This window comes from Molothrus aeneus, chromosome 2 (assembly GCF_037042795.1).
Source record: "Molothrus aeneus isolate 106 chromosome 2, BPBGC_Maene_1.0, whole genome shotgun sequence".
NCBI classification, from domain to species: Eukaryota; Metazoa; Chordata; class Aves; order Passeriformes; family Icteridae; genus Molothrus; species Molothrus aeneus.
The window spans coordinates 88,659,884-88,682,257 of record NC_089647.1 but is presented as its reverse complement, the minus strand read 5'-3'; the positions used below and the strand labels follow the sequence as shown (position 1 = coordinate 88,682,257).

Here is a 22,374-nt window from a genome sequence, read left to right as displayed (position 1 = left end):
TTTGAGTTGGCTGATCACCAGGTAGATAAGAATTATTTTTAAAAAGTTATATTTCCAACAAAATAACTAAACAGGGCTTCTTTTAGAGAACTGTCAAGTTCATTTTGATTTTTTTTTTCAGCAACAATATTTCCTGCACTTCAGTAATGTTAATTTTTAAACGTGAATTCTGAATAAAAACTTTGACAGTGAAATAAAATATTATAAAATATCCTGATATTTTATAATATCAGGATATTTTATTTTAAAACATTAGGATATTTGCTTGCTGTTCTTCTAAAGCAAGGCCTGGAAAGAGGGTTCCCTCTAGCTGTAAAAATTAGGGATTTTTTGCCATGTGGGGAAAAAAAAATTCTTCTGTCACAACATGCATTCTTTAAAAGCTTGAGGAATTTCAATCTAGGCTGAAAGAAAAATGTTTTATGTGGCATATCTATGTTACATCTTGCTGCTGAATAAAAGTGTAGGGCGTCCTTCACACCTGAAGTGGAAAAGCCATTCCAGGGGAGCCCCCACAGATGTACACCCAAGGCCTCTGCCTGTACATCAGACTTACTGGTTAAATGGATGCATAATCAGTATCCGTGGTTTGCTTACAGAACCTCTGTAAGAAGAGAGCCAAGTGAGAAATCTGGTGCTTTTTGGGATTGGGGAAAGTGTTTTCATCATGCATACACACATTCTGAAAGCTTTAGTTTTGTACAGGAAGTTGCTATTTTCCCCAGAATTACACTGACACTGTCTTTGTGGCTTGCCTGAAAGGGTTCACATTTGTTTTTTGTTTTTTTTTTTTGCCAACAGAAGACTAGCTCCCATAATGTATGGATGAAGTCTAGGGCAGTCCTAGGACTGCTGTAGGGCTGTTCAGCTGATTTTTGTTTATGCCAGAGAACAGCTGTGGAAGCTTAAAAGCAAAAGGCTGGCCAGTCTCAGAATTCTCAGAGCTTTCAGTGTGTAGAGGAGGAAGAAGAAAATTCAAACTGCCTAGATAAACTAACTCACAAGCAAAAGCAAGAGCAAAAAGCAAAAGCAGCACTATGTGTGCTGCTGTGTCCCACCGACTGTGGGGGAATGAGCAGGCTGATAACAAAACAAATATTTGATTTTTCAGAGCCAGTCTTGAAGGCACAGAACATAACATCCAGCATAAACAGAACAGACCACTGGGGATACAAGCATCATAATGTCACCCTAGGACATTTTTGTCCTGGTTTAACTAATTTGGGAGAAAACCTCCAAAGGGGCCCCCTCCAGACAGCAAACCCACATGGCCCCTCCCCTAAAGATATAGCAAAAAATATTCCAGAAACTGCCTACATGCTAGTGTCCTGACTAAGCATATGTTAGCACACATTTTTTTTGTGCCTATGTATACTTTTTCTTTCTTTTTGCTTCATCTAGTTTGACACTGTAATTGCAGAAGCGGCCAGCTTGATGTCCGGGAGCTGATCTCTCTGTACCCCTTCCTGTTGCCTACTTCCTCTTCATTTATCCGGTCTCATCCCCCTCTGCACGAGTACGCCGACCTGAACCAGCTGACCCAAGGGGACCAGGAGAAGATGACAAAATGCAAACGATTCCTCATGAGTTACTTGAATGAAGTCCGCAGCACTGAGGTTGCAAATGGCTACAAGGAGGATATTGACACTGCTTTACTCAAACTGTATGCAGAGGCAAATCATGAGAGCCTGCTGGATCTCCTAGTTTCAGAGAACTTCTGTCTTTTAACAGATAGTGCTGCCTGGCTGGAAAAACACAAAAAGTAAGTGGATTTTTTTATTATTGCACCTTCTAGATCAGAGGGAAAATTGTCTTAGATGCTCTTGGCTTATCGAACAATATGTTTGAGCACTTGTAGTTCCTGTGCTTTCACCTGTCCAAACACAACTCAGTCTGAATTAAGTATTAATGCTAATTGTTAGCATTTAAAATTGTCGGTGAAAACCTATTACTTGACAGTCTAAAGTAAAGGAAATGCATTGTCTTATCCTGGTAAATGCAGAATTCTCTGTGAAAGTTTCCGTATCCAACACAAAAATAAAGAACTGGTGCAAGTTTGGGAGAAAAAAGTTAAATGTTTGCTTGAGATAATGGAAGAGTGGAATGGCTGCAGTAGCTGTACACAGACAGAATGAAAAGATGCCCTAAAGCATGCACTACCTTAGGTAAAAGCTTTTAACCAGTTAGTGGCTTTAAAATTGTAGTTGCTTGTTCAGGGAAAGAACTCTTTCTTCTGAATTGCAAACTTTCTATGTTCCACTGATTGACTAAAAAGAGGTTCCTTAAGATGACTGCAAATGACTTCAAAACAGAAATGCCAGCAGGCAGAGAATTAATCATTAAGCAGGAAACATTAGATAGTAAATGTGTAAAATACAAACTCCAGCCTTATGTAGTATGTCTATTTTGGTTTTCATTTCTTTAGCTTTAAACTGTCTGGTGCAGTAGTAGCAACTATATTGGTGAGGAAGAGTCTTTAATTATGGTTATATTTGGGGTGATTTCATTTATTTTAGGGGTTTTGTTAAAACCTTTTGGTAAGTGTTGTTTACAAGACACACCTTTACAAGTGTGAATTGAATGAATTCATGCATTCATTCATTCATTGAATGAATTTGCACTGTACAAAGCTCTTCTTTGCCTGACCTGACTCCATGACACAGTAAAGAAAAGCATTTCTGACAGTAAAAGAGAGTTTTAAATAAACACATAATAAAATATGATTTAATGACAACTGATGAACTATTGGAGCAATAGTTCTTGGAGGTGTGTGTAATGTCCGTACATTAAATTGACAGAATGGCATTGGGCACATACTTGGTGTAGTTTGGATCTAGTAACTACAAACTGTCTTGGGGACAGGAATGATGGAGACACACTTTTAGGGCAGAACTTCTCTCCTTTGATTCATAACAACAGCCTACAGAGTCTTGTTGAAGTGTAGACATGGCCATGTACATGTCATTGTAAGCCATTATTTGTTGCAATCTGTGCTAATAAGTCATAATGAAATTAGTGGGAAAGTTCTAGCAGTTTTAACATTATCTTCTCTTTCTTTACAGGTATTTTGCACTTGGTCTCCTGTATCACTACAATGGTCAGGATGCTGCAGCACTTCAGGTTAGACTAAAGCTTTTTGTGTCACCTGAAATCTATTCCAAAATACTGTTTTAGTTCTAAGATAAAAATCTGAGGTCTTAATTTATCTATTTGAGAAGTTGTGATGTGTGTTTATAAGAAACTTGAAACTTACACTAAGACTTCCTTGAATAAATTAATATGCTAGATATGAAAAGTCTGAAGAGCTTACTGAAGTTGACAGCTACTTAGATGCTTGTATGATCTTGTTAAAGCAAAACTGTACATACCAGAACATATGTTTATACTCCTAAAAGATGGACAAAAGTGCTAAAATAATCAAGCAATCACTTTAAAATATATTTATTGGGACCAAGCAGCATGCCCGGTGCTGATTGATCTGTATACACACAGCAAAACAGCATTGTATTCTCATGGCAGACATAGACAGCAACTGAGGGTTATTTGCTTACCTGGTGAGGAAGAGTGAACACATTCTGCAAGATCTGTGGGTTTCAGATGGGTTAGTAATCCCTTTGGGGACCTTCCATCTGATGTCACTAATACTAGCAGTGGCCTGTACACTGCAGGTTAAATAATCCTGTTCTTTGTGTCTGCAAAACTCCACCTAGAGAAATTAGAATGTTCTTGATGTGTCTCAGACCATATCCAGTATATTAAGTTTGCCTTATTGTGCAGCTTTTTGAGCACATTAAACACAGTAACCCAATCAAATGCATTCAGGTCAGTTATATAAATAGTAAGAACAGCCTGAAAAGAAAACAGGTAAGGGCAACAAAAACATATCTGTCATGTGCAAGAAATCTTGGAAGAATTTCAATGCTGCAAAAAACAAGGATTATTGGTAAACTGGTGTAGCTAGGTGTAGCACATTTTAATTCCAATTATAATGTATGTAAAAATTAAATCACCTGGTACTTGTAGTTCTTCAGTCAAAACGAGAGAAAAGCAGAACACCAGCTTTTCTTCTAAATTGCTTGTATAATTTGCTTTTCATCTTGCACACACAGAACACATGAAAAATATACCATGTGTTGGAGAAAAGGACTTTTGATAAAAAGCTTTCTTTGTGATTAGTGTACCTCCTTTAGTCACTCTCAGAATGAGCCCACATGATATGGGGTCTGAGTTGGGTGAATGTGCCAGATGCAAGAGAAGGGTGTGGTGGCAAAAGCGGGTGACCAGCAATGTTGCTTGCAATTTGTGTTCTTGTCAACTCTTTCTAATTCCACAACTCTTGGACTAAGTCTTTTAATAGCTGACATGAATTTTGAGCTGGAAGAGCTAATACATGTTTTAAGCACTTTAATATGTGTTTTTGTTGCAGTTATGGGTGAAAATAGTTGATGGAGACATTCAAGATTCTACACGGTCAGATCTCTATGACTACATAGTAGACTTCCTTACATTCTGCTCAGACCAAGAGCTAGTGTGGAAGTACTCTGAATGGATTTTACAAAAAAATGAAGAGGTTTGTGATTGATACACTTTTAACAGAATATCAGTATTTCCCTGCAGTGGTGTTTGGGTTTTCCTTAATGTTGGATTTTCTTGATACCTGATTGGACCTTGTGCAGAATATTTAACGCCAGTTAAATAGTGATCATCAGGAGAAAACTTGCAGGTTTCTCAATTCATCCAAGTCCCTCTATTAGCAAGTGCTAGTGATAATTGCCTGTTTTTATTCTGAAAACAAAGTTTAGAGCATTAAAAGTACAGCATGTCTTCTGTTTTCTTCATTTAAGTAAGATAATTTTTGAATCTTATAATAAATAAATCACCTGGCAGGTCAACTGTTGCTGCTGCCTCTTGTTTTAAAGATGATGGGTGGTATCTGTGTACACCAAGACATGAAATAAATAGCCTCCATTCAAGACAAGATTTCATTGCTAGAAGAATTAACTTAATCTGCCAAAATAAGAAAAAAAAAGTGTGATGTTTGGTGCTGTATCAGACAGTCTGTGCTGTTGGAACTTGTCACTCCCTGATTTATATTAATTTAAGCATAGCTATTTGTGCAGTGGCAGATTTCTAAGCTTTTGGTTTGGTAATTACAGAAGTCTCTTGCTCTGTCTATATCATCACATGTGAAAAGGCTTAGAGCATTCTGGTCTCTAATTTGAGCTATCCTGCTACAAAGGCTGAAGTCTCTTATTCTATTGTGCAAATCCATTCAATATTTCTTGTGGAAGTTATGCCCAGGCCAAGGCTTATAGGCTGGACAGTGTATACACTACAAATTGAGGTATGCAGATAGGAGTGAGTGAGATCAAGATAAGCACAGGGTAGTGAATCCTGTGGTGCTGAGCAAGGTTTTATGTTTATCTTCCTGAACAATGTATTAACAATAGTGCTATTCCTTTTTCATTTTAAATATTCATTTAATAATATAATTGCCATTGAGTTCCTAAATGCAATAAACTCTTTCTAGGTTGGTGTACAGATTTTCACTAAAAGGCCTTTGGAAGAACAGGAGAAAAACAGCATTAATCCAGATGATATCATCAGTTGCCTTAACAAATATCCTAAAGCACGTGTCAAATATCTAGAACATCTAGTACTGGAAAGAAAAATACAGGTGAGTTATGTGAGAATGCTAAAAGTAGGCATAGGATTCAGAATGCAGGTTATGATCAACAAGGCTGAAAATAGGCAATGTTTGGAAGAAATAGGCTTAATATAAAGTCCTTCAAGTGTACTCAGAGCAGGGTAGGAGTCTTTTTAAGATTAAAGTAAAAGATGAGGAGTGGATACCTTCACTATTTTGAATTTTTCAGTGCTTGTGATAGCAAAATAATTGCTTATGTCCCCTCAGACATAAAGTATGCAATAACCAGATGTAACCCTGAGGGGTTACATCTGGTTATTGCATACTTTATTTCACTCACTTGATGAGGCTCAAATTTTCTTCTGGCAAGATCATAGAAAATGATCAGCAACAGGTTGATCCTATTGCATTGTGACAGCAATATATTAAAATTGCTGATTCAATGTTTTACAAATGAAAATGTTTTATTCTGTCTTTTTAGAGTGATTTGAACAATTAATCGAATTAAACCATGCACCCCTCACTAGAATTCCAAACCACTCTTGATGCTGAATGCCCAAAAGATGCATTCACAAGTCCTAAGTGACAGTGTATTACACTTTTGGGGGCTTTAGCTCAATAGAAAAGCAGCCAAATGTTGTATTTGGCTATGAAACATTTGAAGCACAAGAGAAGTTCTTTAACCCAGAAATAAAGTAAGGAAATGAACACTGAAAGAACTCTGCAGAGCTGATGGTTAGTGCATTAATTCACATTCTTCAAATGCACATCAGATTAGTGGTTTTCCCTTATTGGTGTTGCAGGTATGTTACACCATGGCTGATGAATGTACTTATCTCTGATGTCATGGATATTTCCAAACAAACTTTTTGAGTTAAACACAGTGCCTTGTAAAATATTTGTGAAAATACTTTACAATTAAATCTACCTGCTAGTAAAAGATAGGTTATAAATCAATTTGGTGTTTAAAAATTACTAGATTATTGTGAATGATTTAGTGAGAATGTTTTAAACAGTCAAATCATCAGCTTATTTTGATGAATATTGGATAGTGGATAACAAAAAAAGCACTGTGCCTTTAGAGTGCTTTTCTATCTCTGGTGGCTTTGTCAGATTTTATTGCAGAAATAGAAAAGGTCAAAGAACATACCTGAATATGAGGAATCCTGTATTTACAATGTAGTTTGTGAGGCTGCTCTGAATTAAGTTGTCTATCTGTATGGACAAAAAACTTCGTCAATAATTCAAATTAAATAAGTTAAAACACATTTCTATGTCATTAAGTAAATATTCATCACTGTTATTGCTGGGGCCAAGAGATTTGTAAACTGAGCTAACATTGTTCTATTCATCTGTAGAAAGAGAAGTACCATACTCATCTAGCTGTCTTGTACTTGGAGGCAATACTTCAGCTAAAATCTGTGACCACAGATAATTGTACAGAAACAACCGAGCTGCTGTTGAAACTTCGCAGTCTGCTTCAGAAATCTGATCTTTATAGAATTCGCTTTATTTTAGGTACGTTGCATGTTGTCGGTTTTAAATGCTGTATGTGATTTCCAGCTGGACACAAAATAATAGTCCTTTGAAGGATAGAAAACTAAAAGATATAAAGTTTCTCTGTGTTTTTGTTTGATAGGCTGTATTTCTAACAAACACAGGTTAATTTAGAAAGCATGTGCGTTGCTGTTGTCCTAGGTCTCTATAGCTCCAATGGTATGTTTGCCACTGCACCAGAGACAAAATACCGACTGGCCAGAACAAATATCTGCATACAATTTTCTTGATAGTCACCTTCTTTTTAATGATGAGTGTGGAACTTTTGCATGACATGAGATGACATGACAACCTTTTGCAAATGAGGGACCTGCAACTTTATTTTTTAAACAGCTTGCTTCTAGTGAATGGAAGTGAAACTTTAAGGAATCTAATTGCCAAGGACTTGTTACCCATAACCCTGAAACTCGCATTGGGGTTCATGTTAAATAAAAATATGAGCATCTTCTAAGGTGAAAAGTACAACTTACATGTTACTATTGGCATTAGGCAAGCAACAGTTGAGCTAAGTATTTTTCTTGGTCAGTGCTTATAATGGTTAATTTATAATGTTTCATCTACTGGAATGAAAACATACAGTGCAATTAAGCAAGCCAAGTGTGTAAATCTTCTCTGGTATGGAGGATTATGGCTGAAGAATGATGGAATAGTGGATGAAAGGGAAGTGACTTGTTACTGAACTGAAAGATGTGAAATGATTTTTTGAAATTCAGTGGGAAAAAAATCCAGTGTAAGTGGAAATAAAAATTGCAACATTTATGGGAGTAGCAACTAAATAAATTTACCAAAGTTTAATGTTTCCTTGCCTTTTCAGGCAGCAAAATGTTATGTGATGGATACTGTACAAATGGAGCACAGTCATTGAAAGTCTTGGTTTTTTTCATCTTTTAGTCAGTTTTTAAACAAATTTTTCCAGGCAAGAGTTACAAAATGGATTATTCTCTTGAAATCCATGTGCTTCAAAATAAAAGATTTCTTACATGACAATTCTTACATTACATGCAAGTGAGATCAATGCAAGCTAGTGTGTTCCCCCCAGATAACCAAAACATTTTGATGAGAAAATCATTGTATTTCCATGCATTTTACACATTGTATTTTCCATGCATAGGCCTATGCCAAATCTTTATCACCTTTACAATAATTAGATTATTTTCTACTTTATTTTGAAATGCCAGATGAACTTGCCATTCTACCTGCCTATTGCTGACACTTAAACTTTAAACTGGATTAAGGGTTTGTAGTGTCCTTTTCTTAATGGGAAGTACTATTGGATTTTTATTGTCTTTTATGGAGTTTATTCTATGACCTCCTATAATATTGGGAGAAGCAGAGGTTAAAAATATTGCAGCTTCATCTTACAGTTTATTGTACACGGTAGCAGTGTCTGCTAGAATTGAAAAGGTGTCAGTGACCATGGTTGATCACTTACTGTTTAATAATTTCTTTGTCCCATATTTTGTGGTGCTCTTTTGTCAGAGATGTTTCCATACATCTGAGCATTCCTGTGCTCACAAGCATCTGCCTTCTCTACAGTTGCACTGGCTGGGAGAGGGAGCAGTTGTCTCCTCCACTGAGCAAATGTTGCCTTGTTTCTCATTTAACAGACAAAATCCAGGGCACAGACCTTCATATGGAGAGTGCAATTTTATATGGGAAACTAGAAGAACACGAGAAGGCTTTGCATATCCTTGTCCATGAGTTGAAGGACTTCCATGCTGCTGAGGAGTACTGTATGTGGAACTCTGAGAGCAGAGACTCGCAGTACAGGCGGAGGCTGTTCCACCTGCTGCTGTCAGTGTATTTAACCCCGGGCACCTCGGACTGCGCGCTCGTCATGGCCGCCGTGGATCTCCTCAATAACCACGCTGCGGAATTCGATGCAGGTCTGGTTTTGCAGGTGGTGCCTGACAGCTGGTCAGTGCAGCTCCTCTCCCCATTCCTGGCTGGAGCAGTGAGACAAAGCATTCACACAAAAAGAATGACTCAGGTGGCACTTGGGTTAGCACAAGCTGAAAACTTAATCTACAAGCACGAGAAGGTAGGTTACTGGGGTGTTTTTAAATATAAAAGCATTTTGAAGCTTTACAGTTGAGTCCTTTGATATACACAGTTTGAAGAATTAGTACAAAAGCTGTCTTCATGTCTTTGGCATTTATTAGGTTTGGGGTTTTTTTGCCATGACTACTAGATTCAAAATTAATTGAATGTTTTCTCTGTAAAACAAAAGGGAAAATGAGGGCCTTGAAATAGGAGTAACCTTGGTGAGCTTCTGGGATGAATATGAAGTGAGTCTGGGATTTGCAGATTAACAAAGTTCTTGCAGAAACTTTAACAAGTGTCAGTTAGCATTTCTTTCACTAGGAGGGATTGCCAGAATTTCCAATTCAATTTTTTACAGTGTCATCTGTCAAAATTTGTTTAAAAAAATTATCCAGCACTTAGTATTAATTGAAGCTTATTAGTAGATTTTATTAATGGTAAATTCAGTTGTAAAGCTTTCTTCTATTCCTAGTTAGGACAGTGTTGCTTAGAGTTCACAGCAGATTATTAAAATTGTTTTTCTTTTATCCATTTGGTATAGTTGCAATTATGCTCCATCATTTCCCTTCCTTTCTTGTTAGATTCACATTTGGAATTTTTCCCCCCTCTCTTTTAGGTTAAACAAAAAGGAGCCCCGATTCTTCTTTCAGACAAAAAGGTTTGTCAGGTGTGCCAAAATCCTTTCTGTGAGCCTGTGTTTGTCAGATATCCCAATGGGACTATGGCCCACACGCACTGTGCTGCAAACAGACATCTCAATTCCAATGTGACTCATCACTCTCCCAGCTCCAGCAATCAGACTTGAAATATTCCCACAGTTCCCATGACTTATACCCCATTGAAAGTGGGCTGGAAAGAAAAAAGTGCAGCTACTTTAAGTATAAATCAAGGTGGACAGCTAGTTTTTGGGCTAATGGGAAGACTTCCAGTAAATATAAAATACTGCTACTTATCTTTTTGATTTCTAATGAATGTAGATAGAAAATTCACTACCATACATGAAGAGGTGCAAATATGGGCTCTTCTGTGAATAGGAGTAAACACTTAAGAGAAAAGGAGCCTTTTCTTCACAGGGAGGATGAATGTTACGGAGTGAAGGCAAACAGTCATTTTAAGAATTGTCACTTTGCACTGACTGTGGTGTTGATAAATTTGTGGAGGGGAAGATGGCATTTATTGGAGTTGGAATTCCTGAAGAGTGATGGGGCAGGATTGGCATCGTGCAGCTTACAACGAAGACAGAGATGTGCATCAATTTTAATGCTGGCTGCAGCATGTCTTCTTTTGGGCTGGATTATCTTCCACAGGACCACATTCTCAACTTCAATTTTTTTGCTCTACAAAATGTTGGCTTTTGATGCACTTTTTAGTATCGCCCTCCCATCCACCTTCTATATGGAATTTAAATGTAAGTGCTGTTCTGTTAGGTTTCTGCTCCTGCAGTTACTGTAATGTACTGAGTGGAAACCAATAACCTCAATCACACAGATGAGCTTGGAAGAAAAAAGAAAGAAAGTTTGTCTGGTCAGACTTGTAGTCACTTTTATATGGGGGAAGAGACCCTGACTTTAATACTGATTTATTTATTAATATGCAAATATGCTGTACATACAGTTGAATAAATTGATCTTATCATTCTAGCATTTCTTTGGAGGATTAAGATGTAACTGATACATAAATGTACAGATGATGTGCTAAGTGTTTGCTGTAACATAACTTAGGCAGGTTGGAACTCTACAAAAATAGGTTTTTAGTGCTTATGGATGACTTTGTGCAATCAAAACCACAGAGAGAAGTTATAAAATTGTAAGAAATCTATAGAAGTGCACTACAGGGGTACTGGGTTTTTTATATTCTACTAAATATTCTGTGAACTAAAATTTTTCAAATAACACAAACCCTTTACTTAACTGCCCTCATATGTATTCACATTGCTATTTAACAAATTTAAAGTTGATTTAAAAGATGTAGCTTCCCCCAAGAGAGGTTAAATAATGACAACTTTAAATAAACTTAAGTACTGCAAAGTGAAAGTATTTCTTTGAATTCTGTAAAGCTCTAATAAATACCAGGCTTACTGATTGCATGCAGTTGAGTTAGTATGGCTGCTCCCTGTTTCAGAATTCCAAATCAGTGGAGGCTTTCAGCAAAATGGACCATCTGCTTGGTCCTTTCTAGAATCACAGAATAAGCTGAGTTGGAAGGGATGCATCAGGATCATGGAGTCCAGGTCCTGGCCCCACACAGGACACCCAGAGTCACACCATGGGCCTCAGTAAAACAAATTTGCTGTTGTCCTGATGCAGCCTCCTTGTACAGAAAGGCTGGCTTAGGAAGCTGCCTTCTAGGTGCAGTGCTGCCTCCAAGAAGGGGCAGCCAGACCTCATCCAGGGGAAGAAGATATCCATCTCTTCTCACAGAAACAGGCATTGGTTTGGGGTGAAAGGGATCTTAAAGACCATCTATTCCAACCCACCTGCCATAGGCAGGGGTACCTTCCACTAGACCAGGTTGTTCAAGGCCTCATCCAGCCTGGCCTTGCACACTTCCAAGGATGGGTTCTCTACAGCTTCCCTGAGCAACCTGTGCCTGAGCCTCACCACACTCACAGTAAACAATTTCTTCCTGATATCTGAGCTAAGTTTGCCCTCCTTCAGCTTAAGGCCATTCCCCTTTGCCCTATTACTCCATGCATCTGTACAAAGTCCCTCTTCAGCTCCCTTGCTGTCTCCCTTCAGGTTCTGGAAGGTGCTGTAAGGTCGTCCAAGAGCTTCTCTCCAGGCTGAACAGCCCCAGCTCTCAGCCTGCGTGCACAGGAGAGGTGCTCCAGCCCTGTGATCATCACTGAGGCTTTACCCTTGACTTCTTCCAACAGTTCAACACCTTTCTTGCATTGTGGGTCCGAGAGCTGTACTCGAGGTGTGGAGTACTTTGCTTTGAAGCAGAAGACCTTTGAATCTTTCTCCTAATTTTGAAATTAGGGAAGTATAACTTGTGCTGAATTTTATTTATTTTTCAAAGCCCGAGTAAGGAATTTTGTAGTGCTTTTTACTAAGACATGCAAGTCACATTTAGTGAGAGGCACTTCAAAAGAAGTCACGTGTGGGCATTTCTGACTCAGTTCTGGCATGAGTGATTCTGCTGTGGCACTGGTACAAGCAGAGTTTGTATCTTGTAGCCATGGCTTTGAACATTGTGTATACAACTGACAGTAATGGTATACAAAAATTTGTAGTCCCCTGTCCTCAAAATACTTGCTGATAAGAGTGGAAGTGATTTTTACAAAGACCCTACAAACCTTTTGTGTACACTAGCATGCATTTCTTAAGAAATAGTTTCTTTTGCTGCCAGCATCCTGAGTATGCTCTTTTTTCCTTTTTACTAAGGAGGTATTAAAACAGACTTCTCTCCATGATGAGTAATTTTACCCACTTAGTAGTGATAAATTACTGCTGCAATGGAATAAAAATCATATCATTCCAGGCCTCAGGAAAGTTCTCAGTTCCTTTTGCAAGAAAAAGTATGTCTATAAAAGATTAAATAATTCTTTATTAATAGTCAATATCTTTTTTGCAGATATGTACTTTGGCTAAAATGCAGCAAAACCAGTAATTGTACATACAGGACAAATACAGAAACCAGAACAATGAAAGCCAGCATTTTTGCAATCAAAAGTGTGATTAATATTTAAGTTGGGGGCATCTAGTTCTTTGAAACCCAATCCCCTGAAAATGTGGGCTGGAAGAATTGATACATTGTTACCTGTTGCTTTGTTAAATTTTATGCTAGCACTCATATGAATGAATGAATTAATATGGAAATCCCATGGTAACTAAAGGGAAAAGCAAAGAAAGCCAGTGTGAGGCTGAGGCAGAGCAAGAGCTCAGCAAGGAGGTGGCAGGTGGGTGGTGTTCTTCCTGTGTGTGTCCAGCATGTGAGCAACTGGGAATATTCCCAACCAGAGGAGATGTCAGCCCACATCAGAGTGCTGTGTGGCACTCTGGGCTTTGTCACCAGGAAATTTATGAAAGGTGACATTCAAATTTCCTTAGGTGGGACAACTGAACACCCTTGGGTAAGAGAGCTTCATTCTGGGGAACCTGAGTTCAATCCTTTTGTTTTGGCACTGTCAGTTTGGTGGTTCGTGGTTTATGTACCTCAAATCCTGGGCCAGCATTGCCACTCTGGTAAGTTATGGCTGCAGCAGCACAGAGGGAGTGAACAGGGAAGGAACCAGATTTGGGTATTAATTACTGACTGCATTTGTGAAGGAGGAGAGGCAGGAAAGAGGAATATTTCTCTGACCATTTTTCTAGTTTGGAAGCAAATGCTTTTTGGGAGTTAAAGCTTGATGTGATCTTTTTATCTCCAGCTAAGGAATGTGGAGTCTAAGACCTGCCCTTGGAGAGTGGAGATTCTGCCAGAATATTTATCCTTAATTTAGCTGCTGGTAAATTATTTGAAATTCATCTCCCTCACTTTTTCCAACGAGTCTCCTCCAACTTTGTATGTGTCAAAACCAAAACAGTAGTGCAGATTTGTTTTTAATGTGACACTGTGACTGTGATTCAGGACATAATAAATGAGATTAGTCTCTCACACTGATGCCTCTGCAGATATCAAGACATGTTTGTCTAACGTGGAACCTCCAGTTACTGAAATATTGCAGCTCTGACTTTTTTTCAGCCATTCACTGCTACAGATGATGGTACATACAAAAAGCACTTGTTAAACTTTCCTCTACACTTTCATATCTCCACACTTCCTCATGTAAAAATTACCTATGATGTGTGTTTGTCATCATATGCAGTTTTTCTCTCTTTCAGTCAATAAGAGGAAAAATCCTAACAAAAAAAATTGCTCAGAATCTGGCACTCTGCTCAAAATAAGATTCATATCTGTATATTCATGAGAAAGAATTCAATTACATCTTCATTTCTTTTGTTTAAGTGGATAAGTTGTCCCATTGAGATCAGTATTCTTGTAATATTGTCAAAGGCAGGGGAAAAGGAGCCTTTGAGGGTTGCTACACAGAGCACACCAGAGATACCTATGAACTTGTTCAGGCAGCCCATCCCAAGGCGACTCAGGTGTGTACAGGAGGTTACAGTGAGAACTTCTCTCTTTGCTCCCCTTGCTCCCAGTCTCCAAAAACTTTCCAGCCTTTGTTACCTGATTAATGTCACTCTTCTAGCACTTAACTGACATGGGTACAAATCTTGAGAGGTCTGGGGGACTCCTGAGCAGATGTGTCTTCAGTAAAATGTCACTTTATTATTCAGCCACATGAAGCCCTACTGATGTGAGCTGTGGAAAGGTGGTGGTAGGGATGGAGTGTATGTTTTCTTAGAACTTTATTACATGTTTAAACACACAAGCATTATCCTGACTGCTGAGTCTTTATAACAACGTCTGTTCTTCACAGGACTCCTGTCTCGAATGACATTAAAAATATTTTGTTTTATACAGTTCTACCAATAAGTAATTTTTTATTTTATAACTCTTCCTGATTTGCTGCAGTCTCTATTCAGCATGGCTCTAAGTGTTTTATTAACATCCTGCTGTTCATAACAGGCAGCAACTAATACATTTTCATTGTGAGCTCTCTTCCTATTGCCTATATTAGCTAATTAATTTTTCTCTTGCTGTACAACACTTTGGGGCTTATGCCTTGTGAACACACTGGTAGTTAAATGTGCTGCTACTTTGTAAGGAAAAAGAAGAAAAGTTAATAACATTCTGTAATGTATGATTGATTTCTAAATTGAAGTTCCCCTGCAGTAAATTTGTTCAGATGGAAGTTTGTACCATTAAGGCTTTTGGACTTAGTGGTTATACTGGTGAACATACACAGCAGTATGTGGAATGTATAAATGTATAAATATGTCGATTTTTAATAAAATAAAATCTTTTAATTACATTTGTCATGGATTCATAGATACATGAACCCTGGAATGTGATTGTCCAAGTGAAGGGAAAATACTATCTCTTGATGAATAGAGGATTCATCAGGGTGACTGACAGAGGGGTCAGATCCCTGACATGTAGAAGTTAGGCTGGTGCTTACATACTCTGCATAAGGCAGAGGTGTTGGTGTTCCTCATCTTCCTCCTCACTGCTCAGGACTAATGGCCCTGGCTTCAGGCCCAAAGGACCAGCTGCTGCCCAGAGCCACCACAGTGGCTCTGTAGGACAAGGAAGCCCCAGGAAAGGATGGATTATGAGGGCTGGTAAAGAGTCTGTGGTAAGCCAGGGAAGCTGGTGTGATCTCTGAGGGGAGTGAGAGAGGAATGCAAAGGAGAAGTGCAGAAAAGGAGTGTTCAGGGCATGCAGGTGTGCCTAATTCAGCTGCTCTCCAGCCCCACTCTGCCAGGCAGTGCCAGCACTGGCAAGGCTGCAGGCATTCCCTGGATGCTGAGGGCAGGTTGTGTGCACAGCTTAACTGGGGATCCAGAGGAGCTAAAATCCAACACAGTTGGAACTTCAGGGAAGGGATCTTGTTTTGAAATTCAGATCTGTGATCCCTTGGCAAGGTTTCTACAGCCCCATCAGGTAAAGTTTGTTCCTTTGGCTGAAGTGAAGGCTGTGGGAACATTGGTGGGTGCTCAGGGTGCTCTTACAGAGGGTGTTTGGGATGCAAATATTGAGTGTAGCATGATGCTGGAAGGAATGAAAAACTAACACAACAAGCATGAGTTTATTAGCTCAGCCAGCAGGAAATACACTCTGGAGAGCCCTGGTTTGCACTGCCCCATCCATCCATCCATCCATCCATCCATCCATCCATCCATCCATCCATCCATGGAAAGGTAACACAGAAAGCATTAAGCCCCAAACCCAGTCGTGACTCCAGCCCTGTGGGGTTTCAGCTAGTTTTGCCTCTGGACATTGGTTAGAAAATGGTCCATGCTAATCATCCAGATGGCAACGCCTTCCAAGACAAATAATCAATAGAGTACAGCTGAGTTTAGGCAGAAATGAGTCCCAAGGGTCCAGTTCACCTCAACAACGGTAGCTGCAGGACAGCATAGGGTCAGAGAGGCCAGGGCTGCCAGAAGAAAGCTGATGGATGAACACATGGCAGGTTTTCAGTAGATAACAAGGCTGATTACAGTGCCTCAAAATCCAATAGCAGTCATGAACATCATTACCAATGCCTATAATTGCCAATAACCCCCTGAAGATATTGTCCCATGACCACCTTGTCAACATGGTATTTGCATTGACTGGGGCCTGGCCATCCCAATGCAAGTGAAATCCTAGAAAAATCTAGGCTGGTTGGGTTCTTTGGAGATGGTGTTGTCCAAGCCCAACTTGATGCAGGGTCATTCTGTGTCAGGTTGCTTGTCCTGTTTTAAACCAGTGCCGACAAGCTTGAAACCAGATTGGCAGGGGTCCAAGTGTCTTCTTGGCATGTCCTTGCCAGAGGCATGTGTGGTTTAAACATCCAAAATACTCTCTGTTAAAGAAAGGCTAAAAGGTACATTTGTCTTGAATAAATAGTTTAGTTTGTTTTGTGATTTGGTTTTTTGGGTTTTTTGTTTGTTTTGTTTGTTGTTGTTGTTGTTGTTTTTGATCTTTGTTTTTGCTTTTGTTTTTTTCAAATGTTACAGAAAAACTAAATAAGCAGGGGATTTCTAAAAATTAGCAAGTTACTGGTGACAGCTTCAAGATTATGTACTTTGTGCCTCTCTAACCTGGAAAAGTATATTCAAATAAAATGCAAGTTCTTTATATCTGTTTGAAAGTCACAGACAGTAGGCAAAGATGTTTCAATCCTTTTAGTCTCTCTAACATACAAGGTTACTCTGCAGTGTCATGCCAGAAAGCTCCCAGAGTGTGACAGAAGTAGGGGTTTTTCTACTTGAATCACAAGCAGTTGAAGATGGGGAGGGAGGAGTACAGGATGGATTTGTATCTGCTTTTTTAAAAGATGTCATTCACTGGGGATTTGTATTTGCAAAGCAAAAGAAGGTTTTCATTCCTGTCCTTTTTTGATCCATCTTTAGGTTTTAACTTGTCATATCTCATTTCAAAGCATCTCTGTGGCCTTTTGTGACATGCTGATTTGTCAAGCAGAAGTTTTAGTGTTCCTGCTTCAAAACCTTGCTGAAATCTCTTGTTCTGGGTAGCAGCCACTCAGCACATCCCCTCCAGATACTCCAGTCAGTGTGTCAGGAGTACTCCTCCTCACAGTGGCTGGCTCTGTACTGTGAATGGCCATACAGCTGTGCTGGTGTCATGGTTTAATCCCAACCAGCAGCCAAGCCCCACATAGCCCTGTGTAAGCCCTGCTCACCAATAACAAAAACATCTCTATGTTACCAACCCTGTGTTCAACACAAACCCAAAACACAGACCCAAACCAGCCACTGTGAAAAATATCAACTCTGTCCCATCCAAAACCAGCACAGATGGTCAAAACTAAAAACTACAAACCAAAGAAATCTCAATTCCAGAGGAGGGAGGAGTCTCTTGTTAAGCTGCTGTTAATTATCAATGCCTCAATACCCTACACTTTTGCTTTTCCCATATGCCTGATATCAAATCACAAGAGTGTGCAGTGTTTCATACAAATAATCACTTCTGCTGATAACTTTCCTCCCTGTGGACAGGAAAAGGGGAAGATTTTCTTGATTGAAGCCATGCCATGACAAGATTTGAAGGCAGCCAAAGAGAAGACCTGACAGGGCCTTTCTTCAAAGCAAGTGCCCTTAAAAGCACCAAGTGGACTCTGACTGCAAAAGCCAGACCTCATGAAATCATGAACCAGAACAATTTTAAAATGGAAAAAGCTCAGGAGTTGAGCAGGAAGGAAGTTTTAGAGGTTTGCAAGCAAATTCCCCACCTCATGTCTTGTCAAACAGGTTTTGACTTCTGTCAAAGCAGAACAAACATCAAGGACTTCCTAAACTGCAGAGCTCCCTCCACCCAGCCCCTTCTCACTGCCTTGGAATGAGCCACACTCCTCCAGCTCCAGGGGCTGCCAGGCTGCTCTGTCCCCAGGCTTCTGTGGGCTCTGGCCACCTTCCCTTACATGGCCACACCTTGTTGTTCCATGTCCTCCCTGCTGCAGAGCTGTGTGGCTCCTGGGGCACTGCAGGCTGGGCCCTGCCTGGGGTGCTCCCTCTGCCTGGCCTCAATGACTTTTCCCTCCTGTCTTGTATCAGCTTCACACATTTTGATATTAGGCTTTAGTAAAACGCAAGAAGATAAAAATGAGGGACAACTAAACAGAGATTCCTGATTTTATTAAACAATGTTGCATTAAATAAAAGCAAAGCTGTGCTCTAAGACAACAATTCATGGTCTCTTAACTTGGTAGCAATATCTTTTTGTGTTGAAATGTTTTCATACACTTTCATACACCCACTACTTCAATGAAGTCTCTATGGTGAAATGTCGTCTTTAATGATTTTACTAAGGAAGCAATATCTAATACATTGACTTGATGTTTTAATGCCAAAAAGAGTCCTGTCACATTCTTTCCAGCTCTGCAGAGGTCTGAGGAAGACAAGGGGACAGCCCTGCTGCCTGTGGACTTGCATCATACAATAAACAGCGAGTCTCTCTGGTGGGGGTAGGCTGGGGGACATGGAGCAAAAGATGAGCCCTGTCCATATTTATACATCATGTCTTATCCAGGTACTCGAGTGCTGCACAACCCAGCACCTAAGTGGTGTGTGCTACCTGCAGCAGCAGGTCAGATCCATCCCAGAAAACTCATAAAATGCCTTGTTCAGGTAGTGCCAGCAATGAAAATCATGAAAAACCTAGCAGCTTTGACATGCTTATTTTATGCATCACTGCCTGCCATAGTTTTACACAACTGTTCTCCTTCTGTCAGAGCACTGGGAATGCTCTTGATATACAAAGTTTCTTCCTGTTCTTTGTGACATTTAAGGGAGAGAAAACTGTACCCAAGGTAGAAAATGGCCTCATTTCCCCTTGAATACTGCCATGCCTTACCTGTGAAGTGATAGTGGTGGTTCTAAAACTGTGCTCTCACGATTGTACTTTCCAGTAGGTGATATAGCCACAATGTAAAGAGAGCAGGCAGCACCAGCACAAGTGGGAGTTCTCACCAGTATAACCAGTCCTGGCCAGTATAACCAGTCCTCTCCAGCATAACTTTACTCCCAGCAGATGCTGGGTGTTGTGGGGGGAGAGAAGCAGCGCCAGCACAGTGGTGAGCACAAAAGTCAGAGGCAAACAGGCCAAGCTGTGCAGCAAAACCAGCTGGTTCCAAGGCTGCCCTTTACTCAACCTTTTCCAATGGAGGTTTTTTTTGAGCCAGGCCCAGCAGCAGGTGGGAGGCTGGGCACCCAAAAGGAGACATCTACAGTACCCACACTGCTCTTCCTGAAGTGCAGGGGCCAAGAGATGCATCAAAGATTGGTACCAACTTTATTGCCACACACCCTAGAGCAGAAAAATAACAATATTATAGAAAAAAGATTGACTCACAGCATTCAGCTGACTTGGTGATGCCCCAGACAATGACTCGTGCACTTGAGCTGTTTCCTCCATCACATGACCCAACCTGGCCTTAGGAGCAACATGTGCTGATGGCACCAGTGAAGGTCACCAAACAAATCCACACAATAAAAAAGACTGGCAGCTTTATATTTCACAGCATAAGGAGCCAAGTACCATACAGAGGCAATGTTTATTCAGGTCATGCTTGTCACTCTCTGTGAATTCATACCAGAAAATTTTAAAACCGGAATACATGCCCCAAAAGATGAGTACATTTTTCCTCTCATATAATCATGGAAAATAAATTTCCAGCCTTAGCTGGAAAAGAGCTCTAACACTGTGGAGTTATGTTGGAAAGAAACCCCTCTTCTTTCTCCCTGCCCCTTGCCCTAGTCACCTTTTGGGCATTTCTATTCCATTTGCTATCTCCACTACCATATTTTAAAGTGTGTGGTCTTGTAATAATGCAAGTTCCATTCCTGCACAGCCAACGCACAAAGCTGATTAATTCAGCCTTTCTGAAATTATGCACACTGCAACAATATAGGTTTCACCCCTTAAATAGTGTTTTAGAAAAAGGTCACATTACATTCTCCCATCAACAGCACTTTAGTAGCTCTGAAAAAACTCCATGCTCACAGAAAATCTCAGGGCTCTCATCCAAGTGCCCTGAGCTTACAAGTCTGAGTTTAAAAATTAACTTGTACCTGAACAGTTGACAGTGCTTTAAGTAGTTACATTTATTATTTAAGGCTCAGCACAATTCAGGATGTTTTTTAAGAAGAGAATAGAGGAGAACAGCCACAACAGAGCAAGAGAAAGAAAAAAAGGAAAGGAAAGGAAAGGAAAGGAAAGGAAAGGAAAGGAAAGGAAAGGAAAGGAAAGGAAAGGAAAGGAAAGGAAAGAAAAGAAAAGAAAAGAAAAGAAAAGAAAAGAAAAGAAAAGAAAAGAAAAGAAAAGAAAAGAAAAGAAAAGAAAAGAAAAGAAAAGAAAAGAAAAGAAAAGAAAAGAAAAGAAAAGAAAAGAAAAGAAAAGAAAAGAAGGCAGGGGAAAAAGAAGGTTCCCTCAGTGCCTGCTCAGCTTTTAGGACTACCTTCTGGACTGGAGGCACACGCCTATGCCACCAGGGCACTGAGAAGGGTGGTCCAAACAGCCAAATGAAATCTCTTCCCTCTTTGTCTCCTCTTTTCCCCTCGGCTCATCCATCTGCAAGCCTTGGGCTGCACTCTCAAACACAGTGATTATCCTGTCACCCTGACCTCTCTGTGCTGGTGGCTGGGAAGGGACAGGGACTGTACCTGACTCATGATGTCTTTGTGCACAACCACAGCATCACTGTCTCAGTGAGATGGCAAAGTTACACCACGCAGATTCACTAGAAAAATGACTTATTTACAACTTTAAAATATATACAAAAAGGACAATAACGAGCCTACTTAGTGATCATGAAACAGATTTAATGCCATTTAATTACTGCACCTGTATGACAAGGCAGAAGGAAAAATATAATTAAATTTCAGAATTAGAAAGAACAGGAAAAACAGTCTAATAATAGCTACTTCACCAATAAACATAAAGGTTATAAGTGGAATCCCCAGAATTTCAAAGTCAAAATATATTTGTAAAAGTGGAAAGGTTAGAAGGCAGAAAAATAATAATCAGGCAGCAAAAGGTAAATAATCCATTAATCATGCACATCTGCCGAAGTGACTGAGCGAGCAGGATGCAGGAGCTGCGGGGTGGGATGCTCGGGCCGCGGAGCAGCGCAGGCGGCGCCGGCAGCATCCAGCGCACCCACGGCTCCCAGCGCATCCCAGCGCATTTAGCGCATCCCAGCCCTCCCAGCGCACCCAGCGCACCCAGCACACCCAGGGCATCCCGCGCTCCCAGCACACCCAGCACACTCAGCGCATCCCAGCGCTCCCAGAGCACCCAGAGCACCCAGCACACCCAGGGCATCCAGCGCTCCCAGCACACCCAGCACACTCAGCGCATCCCAGCGCATCCCAGCGCTCCCAGCGCTCCCAGCGCACCCAGCACACCCAGGGCATCCCGCGCTCCCAGCGCTCCCAGCGCATTTAGCGGATCCCAGCGCTCCCAGCGCATCCAGCACATCCAGCGCATCCAGCGCACCCAGCGCCCCCAGCCCGGCTCCGCAGCGCCGGGAGCATCGCCTGCTAGCGGGAGAGAAACAGAGTCATTAGAAGCAGGCAGTAGGAACGGCTCCTGTGGGAATTGCTGTACTTACAGGGGAGAAGCACATGGTAAGAGGCAAAACTCAGCTGGCTGCGGCTGGACAGATGCCTGTGGAAAATCACGAGTGATGCAATGGGGAAGGCTGTAGGTAAAGGAATGTTAGCCAGCCTTTAACCACGGACATGGCAGCTTCACTCTGCCACTCACCTCCTTCAGCTTCCTTCCTGCAAAAACAATTTCGGGTCTCTGACATGCACGAAAAAGAAGGGTGTTGCCTTTTCACTGAGATTGGCAGCTTGCTGCATTTCCTTTGGATACATTTGGGGTTTAGGTCTATAAAACCCATTAATGCCCCCTGATGCCTTGTGGAGAATGGTGCCAATGGGCAAACCTTTTCAGGTGCATGAAGGAAAACAGACTCCTTGCTCCTTCATGCCTGAGCACAGCATTGT

The 22,374-nt window shown here is 40.5% G+C and overlaps 1 protein-coding gene across 3 annotated transcripts in view; it reads left to right on the top strand.

Annotated features, from left to right (window-relative positions):
- TGFBRAP1 (transforming growth factor beta receptor associated protein 1) overlaps positions 1–15,167 on the top strand; it is a 36,922-nt gene extending 21,755 nt beyond the window's left edge. For all 3 annotated transcript variants that reach the window (XM_066545258.1, XM_066545257.1, XM_066545259.1), the window contains exons 6-12: positions 1,421–1,762; positions 3,063–3,120; positions 4,427–4,570; positions 5,531–5,677; positions 7,006–7,165; positions 8,812–9,245; positions 9,864–15,167. In XM_066545258.1, coding sequence (XP_066401355.1) covers positions 1,421–1,762; positions 3,063–3,120; positions 4,427–4,570; positions 5,531–5,677; positions 7,006–7,165; positions 8,812–9,245; positions 9,864–10,052 — 1,474 coding nt within the window. In that variant the 3' untranslated portion in view covers positions 10,053–15,167. The remainder of the gene's footprint in view (positions 1–1,420; positions 1,763–3,062; positions 3,121–4,426; positions 4,571–5,530; positions 5,678–7,005; positions 7,166–8,811; positions 9,246–9,863) is intronic.
- The last annotated feature ends 7,207 nt before the right edge of the window (positions 15,168–22,374 follow it).